Genomic DNA, 21,695 nt, shown 5'->3' with positions numbered 1-21,695 from the left:
AATTTGAGCTATGAATTTTAGTATTTTTGTAACTGGACTAATGGTAATTTCTTGTTGCATCTTCGATTAGGTTGTTAAAACATGAACCTGATTAACAACAGATTCTTAGCTCTGTATGCAACATGTGTTCCCTTTTGGCCACAGCACGATTTTGAGCATCAGAGAGCCATAGAGGCACTAAACAGATTTTTCTGAGACACTACTGTCCAGTCTTTTTTGTCCCATGAATTCATTTGAGATCTGGTGGCTGATTTGACTCCACTCCGGATGAAGTTCCACTWGCAAGGACCTAGATAGAGAACACTTCCTTTACTAGACAAGTAGACTTTGCAGGAGCAGCTAGTATCATCCAGGAGAGCAAAGCTAGCTAGAACAAATTACACTTTCCCTAAAAAAGGACAGCCAGGATGAGGTAGAAAYGCACACTTGAACACAGGTCTTCCCAAAAGTTCTTCCTTGGCTTTCTGGGTCCTCCCTTGAAGGACCTGCATATAAGCACATCTCTTTCTGACAGATCTTTCCTATAGTTACCAGGAAACAGCTGCAGCGTTTGCTGATAAGTATAACTTTCTCATTAGACAAGCAAAATTTGACAGATGGAGACTTTTGCTTTGTGAAGGCTAAACACAATATAAATGTTGAAAAAAAAAAAAAATCTCCCAAGTGACAAGCAGTAAAAAAACCTGATAACCGATTTTTTTTTCCTAGAAATTAAACATCTGTTGAGACAACAAAAGAGGCTCTGATTCGCAGGTATGAGCAATGAGAAGGTAACATGGTGARTTTGCTCACTGTAGCCTTTAGACTACATGATGGGAGAGAGCATGTCAACATGTGGGGTTACAGAACTCTTCAAAACTGCAAGTGCTAATACACTGCTCTGCATTATACAAACACAATCACCTAGTGGATTTTTTCAAAATTGTTGATTTAGACAAAATTAACCATGTCAAACCCTACCTATGTTAAAACAGAAACACTTGTTTAAAAAGTGAGATTATATTTAAAGCATGTTAGATGTTTTTTTCTAGTTGAGTAAGGCCTACCAAACAAAGGTTGTAGAAATTCTTCAGCTTCACCGACCTCAGACTTAAGGGGGAAAAAGGAATAGTACTTAAAAAAAAAAAAAAATACTTTCCAGGCCTCCCTTCCCAAACTTTGTGCCCTTGTCTCAGTATTGTAATGGAGCATCCTGCACTTTTCTATTAATTCATTCTGTTCATGAACACCATCTAAGTAGTTCTTAATTGATATATAACAAAAATGTTTTCTGTTTCTTGGTGCTTGCCACATTTTTATTTACCCAGAAAAATGTATGTATATTAACTGATTAAAAATATTTATTTTTTCCCACTCATCACTTAACATTGTATTTCCCAGAAGTGCTGTTGTAGGAGATGCAACAGTAACCAGTCAGTCAAAAAACACTCCAGACTGATAATTTGAGGGYATCTAAACAAATGGGTAAAGTCAGACTTGAATCTGCTCCCTTCRTCTACCTATGAGCCAACTCAATTAATGCAGCTGTGTTAGTATGCACTCTGCCCCCAAAATGTATCCTACTTTGAGAAAAATAAAYGGGACAGGTATTCCCTAAAAATAACAGAAAAAGAGAAAAAGAATACGCATACTGGGATAAACCCTCTATTAAGATGTAAAACATGCTTTCTAGAGGATGAAACAATGAGAAAACGTCAAAATAATGTAATTTTTTCCCCAAGCAACTGCTCTTTAAAGTGATAAATTAGATGAAATTTTCCTGTAGGAATGTCATTATAGACAGTCTGCCATGCCATACTTCGTAAACAGGCTATGAAGTTAGAAGAAAGCTATTTTAATTTAGAAACAGCACTGTAATTATTTCTTCCTACTTTCTCAAAATATTACTGTTTTATTGCTGAACACAATCAGACAAGATCTCTGAGGAGGCACAGGACAGTAGGTCCYGAAATACAATGCATAAGTCACTCTGCTCCAAAAACCACTGGTAGGATTAGTTGTGACTGATACTGTTCAATTTTCTTTCTGCTGGGTATTCTCTCTCTTTTGTCTTCCTTTCCCCTACTACTCCTCTCCCTCCATGAATTTCTCTTTCCCAGCTCTCTTGTGGCCTGCTGCTGAGCATCACAGTTCAGAACAACACAGGGCTCTACTTTTAGTTTTACTTCTATAAATAGTATAGAACAGATATTACCTGATTTTTGAAAGGGTTAGATTATAAATTTGAATATACTGTATAATTTCATCTAAAAGGCGATCTGTCATGGAATCAAAATCAGCAAAGGTATCATTCTGCAAAATAAAAGAAATAAAAAATAACAACTGTATTTTCTAATGCAGCAATATATATTCTGCATTCAGTCTGAATTCTTATTCCCCAGTGTTTTTTTTTCAATATAAAAGCACATAAATAAAAGCATCTATATTAACTTCAAACAGACACATTGCAGCTGGTTATTCTCATTTTTCAATTTTTTTCTTGTAACACAGAATAAAGTGATATACATTTTTTTGTAAGACTACTTTGTTCTAACACACCAAAACAAATCTCAATATAACAAACTGCCAGCCTTACATCTAGGCCTCCCCATACACATAATCTTATCTGTAGAGAAACAGAAGACCAAACTGCATATACAAAACTAAATCACACTGCCCATGAAATAGAAGTATGGGACAATTGCTGTAACAACGGAAAGACAGACTACATTAGCACTGTTTAATTCAGAACAACCCCCTCTCTAAAACATTACTGCCAATTCATAGCTGCTTCTCTACAATCATTAACAGTAAAAAAATTAAAAAGTGGTAGGCAAAAAATGCAGTAACTTTTCAACGCAAATTCCAAAGGATCTGTGCTAAAATCTGTAGTATTCAAAATAYTCATAAATGATCTGGAAAAGGAAAGGAGGAGAATAACAAGAGATTGTTGTCAGCACCAAATTATCCAGGATAGTCAAGTCTAGAACTGACCAGAATTACAGAAACATCTTATAGTACCGCACAACTGGGTGGATAAAATGGCAAGGCTTAGAAACGCAACACAATGTTACGTCGAAGAACAGTCCTAAATATATACACMCATAATAAAGTGTGTGTGCACGTGCGCACGTGTGTTATGATTAGCTACGTTAGGAAATCAATAGAAGAACAGAAAATATCAATATAGTATTTAGTAAGTCCATAGTGCATAAGCATTTTCAATGTCTGATGAAATTCTGATCATCCCATCTTAAAAGAGAGGAAGTTTGGAGATAGGCAGAAAAGGATMTCATGGATGGTCAAAAAAACCTGTTCCACACCTCTTCCGCAAAAGAAGAGGCTGAATGGACTAGGTCTCAATTCCCTAGAAAAAATGCATTCAAAAAACCCATATAAATGTGTGTGTGTGTATACACACACACACACACACATATATACATATCTCAATCAGCCAGTGTCAAGGAGAAGAGTCCATGAGTAGCTATTAGACTCAACGGTCTCAACGGGATTCCCAACTTGGGAAGTTTCAGAACTGCTGACTGCCAAAAACTATGAGGCAACTACCTAAGAGCAAGCACGGCTCAGTGCCTGCCCAGCCTGATCTCATGGKATCCCAGCAGCTAGCACCAGGAATATGCCACCGTGCTAAAGTAACCTTTCACTGGACCCATTAAAGATGCTCTCTGTTCTATCGCTTCCCTGAAGTACATCTAATACAATACGTAGCCCAGAAAAAAAAATATATATTTATAAAAATAGGTCTTCTGTGTTTTTTTAAGTTTACCTTGTCTGAAAATATGAAAGTTCACAAAAGTTTAAGACAGCTAATTTGATACTGATTCAGTGTCATCATGCGGATCCTACAGTACAGTGACAAAGAGATCAATATTTTGTATTTCTCAGATCTTGTGAAATAAAAATTTCCCTTCTTCCCATACCAATTTCTARAATATTAAAATCAAGGGTATTTTATCTATAATTCGCCTAGTTATGCTGAGAAYTTAGAGGATTTCAGTATATACAACAAAACAGCAGCAACAAATGTTATTCATTATATATCTACCTTCGGTTTTGTATTAGGTGTTGTAATTACTTTAATACAAACTACAGATCAAATCACAGACTCTGTGAGGGGACTTATTTGCATGAAATACATTGAAATCATCATTTCCTGCTAAATGCAATAAAAACATACAGAAGGTGGCAAACTGCAAGGCAACAGTGTCATTAAATATGTCTGAAAATGTACACTATTTATTGCTTTACAAAAATTCTTTTGATGTTGGCAAATACCTGATTCCTCTCGGACATAAGAAAATCTATTCTCCCTCCAGGCAGCCCTAGCTCAATGTAAGTCTTCACTAATCTGAGATCAGCGCTGTTACCTTAAAAGGGAAAACAATCAAGAGTTACATACTTTTTACTGCAAGTTAAACTTGCAGAAAATAGAATACTGCAATAACTCGGCAGCACAGCTTTATATTTAAACACAGCTAACGATATTCTCACCCCTAATTAAAATTCAATGAGACCTGGGAAGATAAACTGCTATGTCAAATACAATGTAGAAAAAGTCTGTAAAAATGACATTCAACTTAGCCACCACTTAAAAAAGGATTTAGGAAATCATGTTTGATGAGTTTGTCTCAGCACCCAATAGATACATAGCACTCTGAACATTAAATACTTAAAAGTCTGATTAACTTTGATAAAAGTCAATTAAAGTTCTCTGAGCTAATTTAAAGAACTTGGTGAAGAGGCAAGGAATAAGGGCATATTAGAAAGCTTTTTGCAGGGTAAAAGTCAAAGTGGACTGTCAGCAGATAAAGATACATTAAAAGTGGTACACAAGAMAACTAAAGCTAGTTTAGCCAGCCTCTGAAAGATTCCCCTACATCAATGATCGCAAATAACTTTGGAGTTTGTCAGGAAAGAATAAGGCCCTTTTCYTCCATCACTCCACATTCACCATCTAAACCACCGTAAGATTACCAAGAAAGGCAACTCCTACTGCCCTAATTAGAGAACAAGGTTCTTATTTAAATCAGCTACTAATAACTGATATAAATAGTAAGGAGAATCCCTATTTCTTTAAAAAGAAATCTGACTTTATGGACTATTTGAAGGCTTCAAAGACATGTTTTTAAACAACAGTTTTTATGGTTAACTTTTATATCAACTCTTGGCACCCAATGGCACCTGAACATTTATGCTAGTAAGAAGGCACATTCAGAGTTCAGCGTTAAAAGTGCTTAACAATGGGTGCTTTCTGCCCATAAGCAGAAAGAAAAGCTGTATTTTATTTATTTATTTATTTATTTTAATTTAGGAATTCAAAAGATGAACAAGAAAGTCCTGCAAATATAAAAATGGTCCAATATTTTGTGTGTTGCTTTGTTGATTTCCTCACATCGTTCATTTTAGAAGCTTCACAAAAAGAAACAGAAAGACTGATGGCAGAAAGCTATTAAGAAAAACAAACCAGAGGGGATATCACTTCTTAGCATGCACTTGTGCTTTAAACTAAAAGCAGGTGAAAAGATTCAAGCTGTTCACATTTTCCCAACTTCTTGCATTTAGCAGGAGACTTACTCATTTCTACTACAATATTSTCTCCATCCTTGGAGATACGTTAAAACTTGACCGGCCATGGTCCTGGGCAGTCTGCTCTAGTTGCTCCCGTTTAGAGCRGGGGGGTTGGACTAGAAGATCGCCAGAATCCCCACCAACCTCAACCAGCGATTCTATGACACAGTGATCTAACGTTTTAAAATCTAATACTTGATGTTTGCAGTAATGTCTCATTTTACATGTAGAATTTTCCTCATAATATGATACATGCACTGAATTTTCATYGACAATGTAACATTAGCCTATTACCAGGGTATGGGCAAATATCTGTATGTAATAAAAACTAGAAGATTTACCTAATTTGAACTATGACATAAACTGAGCTTATGTGTACAGAAGTTTTGAAGAGAAATGTTACATAAAATTCTTAATTTAAATGATTTCATGGAATAAAGTGTCAAAGCCAGCCTTACAAAGTCAGGTTCCCATTTCCTTTCAGTGAACCTATTTCAGCAAGGTTTAGTTCAGAGTTCAAATGACATAAAGTAAACTTGACTGATGTGAGTAATCTGAACTGATTCAGTATCAGCTTTCCCTGCATACCGTCTAGGCCATGGACGCAGACTATAAGATGTATTCCATCTTCTGAATAGTCATCCTCTTCCATACTAAAATAAGGTATCGAAGAAGCCAGTTTGAAAACATCACTATACATAAATCCAGGAAGTTTAAGTTGCTTCAGTTCTTCTTTAGCCTGGAGGAAACTGGAACAGAACAATATTTATGATAAAATATTTACTATACTATGAGTAGACAAATGTAGGGTCTCCTAAGGTAGAGTTCTCTACTATCTTTTTACTTTTGCATTCTATTTAATTGGYATGAAGGAAAAAACATTTATCAAATTAGTATCTTCACAAAATAAATTAGTCCTTCAAAATATTTTTTCAGTTCAGCTTCCTGAAGAACCTTTTCTCCTATAACTAAATTCATAACCCAAGCTCCACTCCCTTCTCCTTTGAACATCTCTGCAAACTGTGAAGTATTTCTGAAGCCACTAAAGATGTTGATTTAATTGTGGTCTTGAGTAGCAACAGCTCTGCTTAAATGCAATGCTAACAAAATTACATGAACTATAATGTGATCTGAAATCAAGTCAAAGATTGACTTTTGATAATTCCTGCCAAACTTGAAACTTATTTTCTAGGTCTGTGGGGAGCTGTAGACAACACTGCAATTGCTCTCCAGAAAGTCCTTCTGATAGAGGGAACAATTGATACTTACTTCAAACGAAAACAGATCCAGACCTCCGATCTTTTACATATCATGTGAGGATTTACACTACATAGTTTAAAATAGCTGAGCTCCCCACATGCTAGGAGTTCCTCCTTCCCTTCCCCTCCTCATAGTTTCTTTGAGTAGGACCTTCCTACAGGATTAATCATATTTCAGAGTTTCTTTGCAACACTTCACATATTTGTTTCATGCCAAAAGTTTTCCTCTTCCCTATATCCCTTCCCTCCATATTTCATCTGTTCTGCACAATCCCTCGCAGTGTCACCCTGGAATCTTGTCCTCCTCAGGCTCTCCAGTCTYGTGTTCCTCCCATTCTACTCTTCCTTCTCTGTTTTCTTGCCTTTCTCTTTCTTTCATTCCTCACTAACTGGCAAAAGCCAGTCAGCTAGCCTCAAAACAGTCAGCTTAAACAGGTCTCATTGCTGTCTGTTGGTCTCAAGGAATGTTTTATGAACCAAATGTATCAAAATTAGTTCTCTAAAACAACTCCTGATGTCTGGAATTCCAATTATCCCACCCTGCAGGAGACTGCTCTCCCCAGGGCCAAGCCCCTGTTTTTACTCCCACCAAGTTCCCCCTTTCTTTCATGGTTACAAAACACCCTAAATATTCCGTTTTTCRTCTCTCCTATTCCATGCCACTATCCACCCTCTGCTTCCCATTTTCTGTTATATCAGAAGTTGTGTTTCTGTCCTCTCACTTTTATTCTTGCTTTCTTCCACCATCACTAGATCCTTGTTAGTGTCCTCAACTGCTTCCCACAAGCTCTCTCGTCTTCCTATTTCTTCATTTCTCTCTGCAAAGTTTTCTTCTTTCTGATAGCAACATGTTACTTCCACTGCACTACATTAAACTGCTGCTTTCTATGTTCACGTAGCAGTAGGGGGTATCAAGGAAAATGCCCGTTTGCAATACGAGAGGATACAATCTGGAATCTGTGATGTTCCTCTAAATTCAGTTTTTATTACCATACTGCAGTGTAATTGGGAGTACTATGGTCTTTCAGGTGTTAAATTTTGGTATTTAAGTTAAGACTAAAAATAAGGCCATCAACTTGGCCAGTATCACACACAGCTTTGCTTAACTAATTTGAATGGTCAACAAGTTACAGGGCTTTTTTGACGTCTTATTTTTCAAAATCAAAGCATGTTTTCCTATACTTACTATTTCAACTGTTTCCATTTCATAAAACACCATTGTTATGCTCAGTAGCTATTACTGTATCACTTTTTGGCTGAATGCTTATTTTTTAAAAAAATGGTATTACTAAAGAAAAACAAAATCTATTTTGCTTGAAGTTTGTCAAAACCACTACCAGGGTAACTGATGAAAGGAATTCTGTGCTAACACCTTTTACCTGAACATCTAAAATGTGATGCAACTGCAGCATGCAGGATCAACAAGCTACAATTCTGGGGGCACTGGGGAGCCTAAGCGTGCTTCTTTTTCCCTTCTACACATCACTGACACCATTTCTGAGGGTAAATAAACTTTGTTTTAAAACAGTCACTTACGCTAGCATTTGAGGTTTTGGGGAGCTTTCATACCAGGAAACAGATGAAGCTGAGCTGTAGGATGTGCTGCCTGGCTGCTGAGTAATTGCATCAGATTTAGTCCTTGATGAGCAGATAACATTGCAAGGAGAGTCTCTCAGAGCAGAAGGAAAAGACAGGCAACCAGGAGTACAGACAGGAGGCACAGTTATCCCATCTCCTAGATACCCGCTGTCAGTCCTCTCAGATCTCAGAGTTCGCTCTTCTGCAAAACCATGATCCTGGTCTGGGTCAGCACTGGAAGCTCCATCTAAAATACTGTAGTCCGATTCTTCATAATACCCATTTTCAATCATTTCTTGATCCTCGTTGTATTCTTCATCTTGTTGAGAAGAGCAAATCACTTGTTTTTCATATGTTTCCTTTTGAGGGCTAACAGGATTGCTGTTGTCCATCGGCCAAATATCTGAAATATCTGTGCTGCTTCGAGAGCCAAAATAGTTTTCTACAAGACCTTGCTTTACTATATCAGTACTACTGGTTGGAGAAAAATTATCTGTACCAGTTTCACTTTTAACTATTAACAATTCTTCAGTTGTCTCCTCTACTCCTAAAGTTTCATTATGTTTTCGTTCATTGGTTTTTTCAATCTCACACTCAGCATTTACGGATGAACAACCTGACACAACAGATGGCTCACCCATACAAGTAATTTCCAAAGGCAATTTATCTGTTTTTTCTGTAGTGTTTTGATGCTTTTCAAGGTCCTGAGAATCCTTGGAAGTTGCACCAAGGTTTGCCCGTGGGCTGTAACTTTTGTTATCAGTAGATGTATCGTCATCTGAAGCAACTAAGCGCAAAAGATCTTTTGTGTCTGAATGTGAGGAATGTATGGACAGAGTTTCATTATCTGAATGCCCTGAAAATACAACACACTGTTGCTGCAAATTGTTATTTGGTTTTTCACTGTCATCGCATTTTGGTAAGTCAATTGCTCCAAGATCCAATACAGTTTTGCTGTCACTTAGCTGGCATTCAGGTACAATAGATATCTTTGAATTTTCATCAGGTGACAGCTCATCATCTGAAGGCAGAGAATTTATCGATGTCAGGGATGACTGTATTTCACTTACAGCACTGGTACTCTCAGTACAATGGCTTTCTATTGCATTTTTTATAGCACAGTCTGGTTTTAGCAAAAGCTGAGGAAATAATCTTTCACTAGTGTATGCACTTTGCCCTTGAACATTTTCAAAAACCTGATCGGGGTTGGGGTGAGTTGCAAAAGAACTTGGTTCGCTTTCTACACCTGAATCTGAAAACCTAGAGGAGGCACAAGTTACACTAACATCTGGTAATTTAGTCATGTCTCCACTTACAGAAACTGGAGTTTCTTTTGTAGGAAGAGCAGGCTGATAACTTCTTGCTCTTGTGAAGACATCACCAGTATGTCGGAAATTTCTTTCATGGACATCTTCCTTCCCAAATACTTGTTCTCCTGAGTTCAGCTGATTTTCAGATTCTGAAGCCTGAATATTGGATGTCACCAAATTCTCTCCTTGCAGTCCATCTTGTGGAAACTCAGCCCACGATCCAATGTGAACAGTTACTTTCTCCCCTTCATAGGGATTCTTATTACTTGGTTTGACCTCAATTGTCCTGACACCTGATGAAGYTGGCTGACCTTCATGACAACCGTCAAGCGTACCTCCGGGCTGCAAAGCACTATCTGTTTCTGTAATTCCAGGACCTGCCTGGGAGATATTAAGTCCACCAAAATCGGCCACATTTGCACAGTAAGAATTCACTGGGCTACACTGACTTGGTTGAACACTTTCAACCTTGGCAGTCTTTTGCTCAGTTCTAGATGGCAAACATGCAAGTTCTGTTTGACTTATTTGCCTTGTGCAGGTCTTTGTATCACAAGGAAATCCACCTAACATAGGGTCTAGCCCTTCAGTAGCATTACATGAAGGTCTGACCTCTGAGCTTCTAGAGGAATCTTCCAGTGCTGCACTTTTCAAGCATTTGTAGCCCACTAAGACCACAGAGTCCTTAGAGTTCTGTTTCACAATTTTTTTTGTGTTCTCAGGTTTCATCGTTTTCATAAGCTTAGTAACCTTAACTTTGGATTTATTTGCATCTTCATTTTTCCCTTTCAAAGATTTTGTTAGCAGCTTTTCACTTTCTGCATGCCAAAGGTTGGAGGCACCTGCAGGTCTTATTTTCARTTCTGGGCTAGTAAAGCCAGCTACAAAACCTTCTTCAGCCTCAATTTTATCCAGTTTATTGGACTCTGACCTTGGAAGATTCTGAACTACCAACCAGGGTACATCCAGATCTTTTATCAAAAAAAGTGAGAAAGAAAGTATTGTTTACAACAAGATTATGCAAATAACTGAGGTTATAAAACATTAGTAATTAYAGAACTTTACAAATCCTCAAAACTCAAACCATAGCAACATCTCATAGAAAATGAGAATATACTCTGTCACAGTCAGGAAGAAATGCAAAGAAAAACACTCAATTTTTCTATCACTTTTGCTCATTTCTCCAAAGAGAAAACTGCAGTAAGGTTTTTATTTACCTTCAGTAATTGAATCTAAATACCGATCTTCAAAGATTATAGGTAGGGAGTTCGTATCTCCATCTAGTTCACTGCATTCAACAGGGAGGGGCGGGAGAGAACTGCAGAAGGAAGTATTTTTGATAGCTGCACACATTTGTAGATGACTTTGAGCACTGAAAGAAAGAAAGTCATCCTATATGACAAAATACAAGTATTTATATTTACATTGGCAGAAATTAGTAGTAGTTTAACTCACTTCAGGAGAATGTTTTTTACAAATTACTTACTTAATAGAAAGGCTGTTCTATTACTACATTTGAATTCTACTGCCTTAACTTCTTATATGATCTTCATTAAAAAACTTCAAATGTGTATTTAGAGCATTTTCTCCTGAATTTGTTACATAAGTATTTCTACAAGATAGTATTTCTACACAGCATAAGCTATAGAATAAATACTGCTGGGTGCTATATATTGTGCACTTCAAAAGGCTACTCACTGTAGTTCTTGGTAGGCAAGGGCAGCTTGCCTAGGATGCTCAAGACAAAAGAATGCTTCTGCAAATCTGCGCACCTGCAAGATCCAAATAAAGTAAGAGCTGATTTTATATTACAACAGTTTTTGAAAATTGACCAGGATTCCCACACTGCAATGTTACTAACTTGCATGGACTACACAGACAATGATTTTTTATAAATGCCCAGTTCAGCTGTACRAGGGAGTAGATGCCATGGACAAGACTATCAACTGAAAAGAGAACTTTAACTTATGCCCTGGATGACTGAGGGAACTGCATTAGACTCAGTTGCCTGCTGAAAACTCAATTATAAAGAAATGAATCATCCAAACAAGGCTCATCTGGAACACTAACATGCAAAAATATTAAGAGGAATTCAAAACATTCCCGTAGGGATGCAAGTGCGAGTTTGCACCGGACCCCATGGGCAGGCATCGCACCCCAGCAGCTCCCCATCCTCGGCAGTGCAGCGAAAGCCAAGCCGTGTGTAGTAGCTGGCCACGTCCTCAGCATGGACACGGCACTGGGCAAATCCGCTGCATTAACTGGCAAACACAAACCTTTAAGGACCAAGTTTACTTTTGTTAAAAGATAAAGAACTGCTGAGAAGCAACTGAAAGCTCCTCCTCATCCTGATAAATCACCACAGAAATGTTTAGAGAGCGCATCAGTTGGTCAAGTTTTATGTTTTGTAGCTTCCACCTTTTCTTTTTCCCCTTATTTTTTTAATTAAAGAAAATYTGGGGAAAAAATCTCCAAGGTATTTAGAAAAAACACTCTCCAGACTTCACTATAAGCTTCAAGCCCTTCCATCTCAGCATTAGAATCCAGTTTATTGTATTGTACAGAATTAACCTCAGTGAGAACATCATCTATGAAGTGCCTTGGACAATATTTTAAAGTCAAAGGAAGTAAAAGAAAACATTAAATCAGATACTTCCTTGTAAAGACAGCTTCCAGTCTCAGTGATCATAAGCACATGCACACACAAACAGAAGAGACCTACGTGCTACAAGTTTGCGTGTACACAAGGTGGGCTAGAATCAGAGCACCCCTAAGTAACATCCTCTGTGTTTTCCCAACTAGCATATTAAATGGGTATCTACCTTCTAAAAAAGTAATTTACTCACAGTTAACCCTTAATGTTCTCTCCAGAAAAGGACAACACTCCCTCTACAGACATCTACTGTTTCAAAACTAGGTTTTTAAAGCAATTGATCATCATGATGACTGGCTGTCATCCTAAATAACTTAAAAATAATCAAAAGATCTTAATCAGCTGTGTGACAGGAAATAAAATAATAACAGGAATATTTCCCAATTAGTAGATGTTTCTGTGATGCCAGACCAAGAATAGAGCATAAAACTGTTTCTCAGCAGGAAAGGGAGGTGGGTTTGAATTTAGCTGCAGTCAGTCACTTCATCACGTAAAGTAACAGGAATTATAGGGAGAACAGGTCTTGACAATTCTGCCATTGACTGCTTAGAAAAGCAAGAGGAAGGGTTTCTTTTGTTTGCTATTCGTAACTGTTCAAACAATTCCAGTACTTCTGGAGAAAATCCAATGACCAGCTCCAGTGAGCTCTCAGTACAACAGCAAAGGCACAACGCTAGTAGAAAGCAAACTTCGGACTGCTCCAAATGCCCAGATAAATTAATATTCTGAAGGGGAAAAAAGCAGTATATATATATAACCATTATATTTTTGGACTTATCAAACTGAAAGGAATGACTTTGGAGTACCATGTTCAGACCTACCAGAAGATGTCACTATGGAACAAATATCTCCTATAAGCTAATATAGTGTGCCAAATTTTGTAATACTAAAATAACATATCTCACATAGTTTTTTCAATAAAACTCAGTTGAAAAAWTTATTATTAGGAGGATATTATAGGTGACAGATGCTCCAATAAGCCTAAAATTTCCYACCTTTTTAATGCAGCAATTAAAACCTGGTAGAGCTTTTTATGAGATGTATTCAAAGTGATTGTAAGGTATTTAAAATATACTATTTCATTATAACCTTATTTTCTAACAACATTCCAGCAAAAATAGCTGTTTTATAAGCATATAAAATYAATGCACAGGGAGTGAAAGTTATTTGACCAAATGCTGAGGGCAGGAACTTCTAGGGAGCTACTTTACTATAGACATCTAAACCAGCCATATGAATGTGTTCTAGAAGTGTTTGTTTCTCTTGGATTAATACAAGACTTTCTCAGGGAGAATCTCCTGTAGAAAGCRCAGACTATATAGTATTGTAAGAGGAAATGGTAAAATTAAGAGACATTTAGCATCCAGAAAAGAATACAACAGAGTATCTGCCTTTAGGTAGACAATGTAGCATAAAGTAACTGCAGAACTCACTAAAACATTGCTAGTAGACAYGTCTTTTTCCAAAACAAAGATCAACTTTTTCAGTTATAACAATGATCACCTTTGAGCCCAGTGGTATTAATTTAAGAGACTCAGCTTTCTTCAAAAGCAAGCCACTCTAAGGACTATGGGAGATTCCCCATCTCACACCGTTATACTGTGAGTACAGATTCATACCTCCAGAAAACAGCATTTCTGCAGCTTTGATTAAAAAATAACTTTTTTAAAGTGACAGTAGGCATATAAGCAATTGGAAGAGGAAAAAAATGTAGGTATGAAACCAAATGTCACTTTTTTTTTTTTTTTTTTTTTTAAGGAGAGGGAGGAAGAGACCTTCTCTTTTGTGAAAACTGGAAGGCATCACAAATATACTTTTAATATGCACAATATCTCAACTCAGTGTAATTAACTACTTTGATTTACCTTCATTAAAATAACTGCAGTGAAATTCAATTTTTAAGGTATTTGGCAGCTAGAGAGACTGAATTAAATCAGAGCGCTCAAAAAGAACCACATTGAAGAAACTATGCACACATCATTCCCATTACCCAATATATTTTATATTTTAGCACCAGGACCAACAAAAATATTAAAGCTTATTCTTGCTTATTAAATACATATTTCTAAAAACACTAACATAGCAACAGTGGAATGTAAGCACAGGTTAACTGAAATAGTATTCTCCTTTTATAGCTTCTACCAGAATTAACTTCAAGGATTCCTGAATTTATATGAACAGCATGTAGTGATAAGTAAGACGACAGAGGAASAGTGAAATGATCACAGGTTCTTACTGCTGGCATGTCTAATCTAACAAATAAATCTTTCTGAAAGATTTAATTTGTCCTCCTGACTAAGCCTTGAACTTCTCATTAACAATGTAGTTTATCAAGTCTTTATGGTCCATCCCCTCCAGAATCTAAAGAGAAAAGCTTTTGATGCAAGGGACAGAAATGAAGGTTAGACCAATCAGATCTTTGAGAGCTAAAATGYTGAAGCAGATTTTAGCCCATGACAGTTAAAATATTTAAAGCACTGATGGCATGTATYCTCCTTAACCACTAGCAAACTCCCTGCAGCTTTACAAGAGCAGCTTTTAGATAGCTTCTTAAGATGACCTTTTCCATAATGTGTTGTGATAAATGCATGGGTTATGATCTCAGACAGTAAAGATGTCAGGCCAGCTGAAATCCAAGTTGTGTGCTTTGTTTTGYTTTTTGTTTTAATAAATCCTACTCTGAAAACTTTAAAACGTCAGGTTTGTTCAAATYTTTGATAACAAAAGTGGGCAAGAAAAAGTATTTATTAGGAGATGAAAGCACAGCTTTAGCTAATACTTGAAAATAGTTCAATCTGAGAATCAGTATTGCTGTGATTCTGCCCATAGAAAACCCACAGCAACTGTATATACATGTATATACATATATATATAGATAGATAGATAGATAAATAGAACAACTTTGTGCGAGTGTGGTTATTGCTGCATATATATACACATTATATACACATATACACACACATACACATACATATACATATATATATATGTATATACATATATATATATATATATATATATATATATATGCTTGCTCACTTCTCAGTTTATTTCTGATTTTAAAATCCTGCTTAAGAGCCCCTTCTCAGCTTATGATTGTTATAAATTCTTAACTCAGGAAAAATATACTTCATCACATGACTTGAGTGGACAGCCTAGAYATAGCAGTAAAATGGGCAAGCACTAGGCATGGCTCTTGAATAAAAATATATCATTCTACACAAATACCTCTTGTGCCACAGCCTACCCTTTGCCTTCTGAACTGCATTTTTTATTCAAAAGTTCAATAARTTAGTTGGTTTGTATTTTATATATTATATTCCAAGAACAAGCTCTAACAGGACATATGAGCCAACAAATGTAATCCAACAGCTCCGTTTACGATTCAACTTCCACAAATAAAGTTAGGAAAGTTAGAATTTGGAATSTCATTTTCATACCTATTTCCATAACAATGTGACATGTCCTGTATAATGCCAGAGTCAATACTCACTCTCAATGTGTGATGCTCCTGTGCTAGCAGTGCTGTGACTTCCTCTTGTAAGGTAATGACCTCCAGAAATTGCCCCCAGAGAGCCATTAGAAGTGAGCACAGCTGAGCGAGATTCATATTTATAAGTTCTGCCAGTTCATCAGGATTTTCCATTTTCTGAAATTTGGAAAAAATATTGACACAATTGTTRCCCATAATGTGCAGACACAATCACACACACACACACACACAAATACTTCTCCTAAGAATTTTAATTAAAAATTACTTCCATTTTTGACTGCTTTGTCTAAATATCAGAACCGGATTATTTATGTTGCAACACTAACAGAATACTTTGTGTTGCTTTAAATATTATCCAGTTGTCTTTTAAATTTAGGACTCCTGATCTTAAAACAACAGTTTAAGTACAAGTTGCAACCATTTTATTTCCTACCACTCAAAACTTTAGTGTGACTATAAAGAATAGGAGCCAGGAATTAGAAAACAATCAATACCAAACATATTGCAATTCAATGCAATCATGAAAGTACGTTTTTTAAAAAAGGGATTTTCCGTTTCAGAATAGTCACAGCTGACTATAACACCAAAGAGGGGAAGGAGACAGCACGGGGACAAGTCCCCCCCCGAACGGGGGGCGACGCGCCTGGGCGAACTGCTCGCGCGCAGCTCGCTACTGCTGCTCGATTTTACCACGTTGTTACAGGAGACTGTCAAAAAGGAGGATTTCAGRCTACGAACGCAGAAAATTCAAAATGGGATTTTGGTACAGTGCCGCTACCGCCACAGCAAGACGCCACGTGAACAGCTACGTTCTGCAGTTGAGAAAATTCGCTTTGAACGGGGAAAGCATTTGAAAGAAATGCTGGCAAGAACTACACAGAAAGTTACTACTGAAACCAGCAGTTTATTCCCAAGGAACGTAAGAAATCAGCATACTCTAATTTTGTATTTATTTCACTTATGTAACAAATGAAGAAAATAGTACCTTTACTTCTTCACACAGTTCTGTAAGACGAACTTCTACATCTATGTTCTCTGCAAAGATGAGAGACGCGTACACGTGAAAAATGTTTTTCCCCATGTTGCGGAGCAAAAATAGTTATCTCATACACCAATTTAAACACACGTTGAAAAGAACAGAGGCCATGAATTAAAATTCGATGCCATGGTAAACACAATAATCAGTCCCAAAATCATGTAAATTTTGAAATCCAGTTAATTYCTTATTAATTGCTGAGGTTAAGGACAGAACATAACTAACTAAAACCAAGTTTTATTTATCTGAACAGTAAGCTAAGCTACCTACACGCATAAAAATACAGCTGTTTAATTGCCTAAGGAATTATATTTTGCTCAAAAACTATTCTTTACATAATACTGAGATACTGAAAGGATGATTAAGAATAATTTAATCTTCCACAGTACRGCAGCTTAAACTGGATCACAACCTGGAAAGACTTCTTAAAAATAAGTCTTCTTTCACATGGAAGGCTATGAACCCAATGGTTAACCTTGTTAACCACTCCGATTCTGCTCAAGCGATCCCAATCAATTAAATAATAATTTATGACTACGATTTGATTTCCTTCTTTACCTGAGGTACCAGTAATAAAACRGCAACTTATGGCCCCTAAAACTGTTTGTGACCAATATTTATATTTAAATTTATTCTTGAAACACAATATTAAGGGAAAAAAAMCCACCATATTTCTTGAAAACATACATACCAACAAAACACACCTCCAATCCCACAATATAAATAATAATAATAAAACAAAAAGATATGGACAAGGAACATAAGTTTACCAAATGGCAACAGTGCTTTTATTTAATTTACCTTTGAATAATACCACCTAGATTTGCTGAATACGTACTGATTTTCAAATAACTGCWTCTATTATACTTAATGCCATTATACCTAATACCAAACAAATTAACTCACCTAAAGTTCTGAGAAAACCTACAACTTTCAGAAATGCATGAAGCACTCAGAAACAAGATTAGAAATGTTTCTGAAAGATACTGAATAAACCTGTTAGCTAAATAGGACTTGAAGATAGTTATTTTGAAAATGTACGAAAGCTGTTTAAGACAACACTTTGGTTGTGTTTGCAGCTGCACAAGTTTTGTCATTAGTGAAAAAATTAAATGGCTAATTTATCAGACCCAATACTGAGCCTTTATCTTCACTGTCACACTGCAGTGTGTAATAGGTTTTGAAAAACAGTTAAAACTCTGAGGTCTAAAATCATTATGGAAAACTCAAAACTACAATGTTCTTAATAAAAACAACAGAATATAGACAATATAATGCAAAAGGTGAAAGGGAATTAACTATTAACATTCTACAGCAGCAATGTTCATCCAGCAAACGTGATGTAATTTTACTGGTTCTGTTTCAAAATGCAGACACATTTTCAAAAACAAAATGCAGATGTATCATCTCATCAGGCTCATGACCTGCTATGAGTCTGAACTGTCATTTTATTCTTTCCCACCATAAACTGCCTTGTGCTTAAACAGCACCGTCTTTCGGCCAGCGCCAGGGGAACAGCGACCCTCTCCGAAGAGGGAGCTGCCCGCCGGGCAGGGGCTGCTGCAGCTGAAGCCTGGAGAATGTCTCCTGCAGTGGGTGGCAGCAGCAAGCTCTGAGATAGCAGAGGTAACCTGAAAGATCTGGCAGGGGGAAAAATATGAGTCTTTTACTATTTACAAAGTTGAGTCTGCAATGAATAACCTGAACCTGCCTTTTTTARCTGGCTATTTAAATGGTGACAACGGACTAAACTCTTCAATCATTTCTGTTTAGTAAGATAGGACAACAAAAGTAAACCACCACTAAACCAACAAAACAGTAACAATGTCTCATTTCACCATCTATATTCAGCATAGACATAGTAGCTCGACTCCACAAACTTCAGAGTTTGACACACTTTCTCTATGGCTGAATATAGAGGATTTTTTTCTCCTGTTTACATAGAAAAATATTTTATATTATTAATAAAGGTCTGAGGGGTTATATCATCTGCTTTGAAAACATACCTAGGTAGGCGTCTCTCTGGGTTCGTGGGTATTTTCTTCTGAGAAGGCGTTCATAAAGGACCTGCATGCTGGCCTTGGCTAGTTACAGGGATTGCACACACATGACTAGTTACTAACCTCCTTTTTTCATCTGCGATTTATTATTTGCCTTAAAGTTAGTAATAAAAGAAAGCTTATTGCTAGCCTAGCAATTAGTGCAGTTAGATCAGTACACTAAAGTATATAATTTTAGTGTAGTTTCTAGATTAGATACTATTCATGATGTACATTATGCTTGCTTGTTTTCCTGTTTATTTCCTGAAACCAGTAATACTTAAACRCTCAGTTATGGTTACTGAGTTCTTTGCACATGCTTCTGCAAAAATCACTGTCTTCTTAAAAGTATATGATAGTTTACAATGAGTTGAAATGTACATCATAAAATCGAGCAAACAGAAGAAACAAAATTAAAGAGAGAATTTATTTAAAACACAAAAAGATGATGATTCTGAAATTTAAACAGGACTTGAGGTTCCCTTCCCCAAAATCCATTTAATTTCCACATATAAGATTTCCACAATTAAATAATTCATTTATTTTWAAAATTAAAGATAAATACAAAGGACAACAACTGTGTACTTTGTGAAGTCCAGAGTGCTTCAATTTCTTTGCATACATTACATAAACATGGCTTTCTTTTTTTCATTGCTGATGGATTTTAAAGAAAGTACTGTTAATAATGATAAGCATTGGTTATTTGTCATGAGCAAAAGGTGAGCAATAATGGTGTAATTAATATTTATATTATTAGTTCCTTTTGTTATAGCAATTGTCCCAATCAACATGCATACAACTGAAATAAATGAAAAAAATCATAAATAAAAAAATAAAGTAATTACAGCAGAAACTGAAAAGATTTTGAAAAAAATAGGAAACAAACTGTCAGCAAAATATGTACAATGCATGTCAAATATAATTACAAATTTTCACATCTCAATCTATTGTTCAGACTTGCATTTCCTTAAGGTAAGCTTTATACTCACAGAAATCACTAAAGGTCTGACTCAAGTTCCACTGAAGCTTATGAAAATCTTACTGTTGACTTCAGTGAGGTTTGAAGGGTACCACCCAGCTGTGAAATTCAATTACTTGCTTCTTTATTATATGTATTTTTAAAGAATGTTTTACAGAACGTAAGGTCCTATGTGAAGTATTTAAATATGATTTAGTCTAAGCCTACCCTTACAATGACAGTAAAACTATCAGATACCATATGGCAAAAAAAATGCATTTTGTCAGTAGAAGGAAGACTAAGAGTTGAGTCATTCATGTAACAGGGCACTCCCTCCCCTCTATATCAAAATAAAGATAACTGACAAAAATATTCCTTGCACCTTAACTCTAGCAGTATTTTTACTTCTATAAAGCAAAAGTCTCCGTTTCTGCATTAGTGATATGTGCAATRCATAGACTTTTAGCGCCCTTCCTCTAAAAATCCCATTCCAAAAATGGCTTTGCAATTTTGAATATATGTGAAACATTAATTTTTAAGTGTAACATGGCAGCTAGTTACTGATTAAAACAATTTTCCTATCTCCATTTCCTATCTCATAAATTCGTAATGCTTAGTTCTGATATTATTAAAATTATGCAATAGCATAATCAATACCTGCTGTCTACACTCAATGTAAATTCCAAAAGACCTGTCTGGTTTTTGAATTTAAAAATTACATTACTCAAAGGGAATACGTTCACTGGGAAAAAGGTCCAACTGGTCCTTTATAAGGCCAATGCACTTCCTCTTTATTTATAGCACTCTCCCAGCTGTACAAGTTGAGAGCAGGCTCACTCACATACTAGCATGCTACAGAAACGCATTTCATGTGGTATTTTCAGGGTTTTTTTTTAATCAAATGTGGTTCATTCAAGTTACCAGGAGTCTTCACTGACATGAACGTGTAACTTAAATTTCTTTCTATGAATCTGTTCTGTAAGAGTTTAATTTTAACTTCATTAAAGAAATAGCTGCTCTGAAAACATATTTTAACTACTCCGTTCTACAGAAACGGTTCTTCTGTATTCAGATTGTTTTTCCTAATTCTCAGGTAATTAAGCCATTGGTCAACCAGCCAGTTTAAAGGACAAACTACAAATTGAGTCAGCAGCAATTTCTTTTTGTAGGTCTTGTTTTCATGTAAGTTTCCAATGTAATATTCTTCTTAAAATTTCAAATTTTAAATGACTATACCATGTTTCCTATAACATACAGTCAGGAAACAAGCATGCTGTACTTGTGAGTTTCTCCAACTTTCTCAYCACAAAAAGCAATGATTTGAAAAACAGGCCAAATCTGAAAACAAAGACCTACAAGAAAAAATTATTTGTATAAATTCAGACTGTTAGCTCATTATTTCATTAGTAGGGTGATGGTACTTTATTTTTTTTTCCATGAATTATCAAGTTCCAGTTCAGTTTGAGCAAAAAAWTTTAGATATCCAAGATGTACAAAATTAATGCCAATTCAACCTAGAAGAGGGGACATTTTTAATAAACACTGAAAGGAAAGCGATGCATTTTATTATATTCAACATACCCAGTTCAATTCGTTGAGAAGAGGGGAGCTCCTTTGTWATCATAATGAAATAGCTATGTAACCCTTTGAAAGCAAGCAGCAAACTGGCACAAAGTGTGTAGTGGAAATTATAGGCATGATTGAGGAAAGACTCTGAAACTACAAAACTGCAACCCTAAAAAAAGAAAAAAAAAGCATATATTAATTTTACAGCATAAGTAAAGCATTAACAATAACTAAAACG

The 21,695-nt window shown here is 36.1% G+C and overlaps 1 protein-coding gene across 5 annotated transcripts in view; it reads right to left on the bottom strand.

The window, feature by feature from the left end:
- The window catches only part of FAM135A (family with sequence similarity 135 member A), a 68,257-nt gene that overhangs the window by 19,604 nt on the left and 26,958 nt on the right, over positions 1-21,695 (bottom strand). For 3 of the 5 annotated variants that reach the window (XM_085316031.1, XM_085316032.1, XM_085316033.1), the window contains 10 exons: positions 21,473-21,626; positions 18,901-18,978; positions 16,844-16,893; positions 15,859-16,014; positions 11,411-11,484; positions 10,930-11,084; positions 8,364-10,683; positions 6,157-6,317; positions 4,276-4,367; positions 2,195-2,292 (listed from right to left, as the gene is read on the bottom strand). In XM_085316031.1, the coding sequence (XP_085172157.1) occupies positions 2,195-2,292; positions 4,276-4,367; positions 6,157-6,317; positions 8,364-10,683; positions 10,930-11,084; positions 11,411-11,484; positions 15,859-16,014; positions 16,844-16,893; positions 18,901-18,978; positions 21,473-21,626 (3,338 nt within the window). The remainder of the gene's footprint in view (positions 1-2,194; positions 2,293-4,275; positions 4,368-6,156; positions 6,318-8,363; positions 10,684-10,929; positions 11,085-11,410; positions 11,485-15,858; positions 16,015-16,843; positions 16,894-18,900; positions 18,979-21,472; positions 21,627-21,695) is intronic. The other 2 variants (XM_085316034.1, XM_085316035.1) reach the window with 2 other exon arrangements.

Source organism: Rhea americana, unplaced genomic scaffold, assembly GCF_003343005.1.
Source record: "Rhea americana isolate MKP2758 unplaced genomic scaffold, rheAme1 scaffold_45, whole genome shotgun sequence".
NCBI classification, from domain to species: domain Eukaryota; kingdom Metazoa; phylum Chordata; class Aves; order Rheiformes; family Rheidae; genus Rhea; species Rhea americana.
The sequence above is the reverse complement of the archived record's forward strand: the minus strand, read 5'-3'. Positions and strand labels throughout refer to the sequence as shown.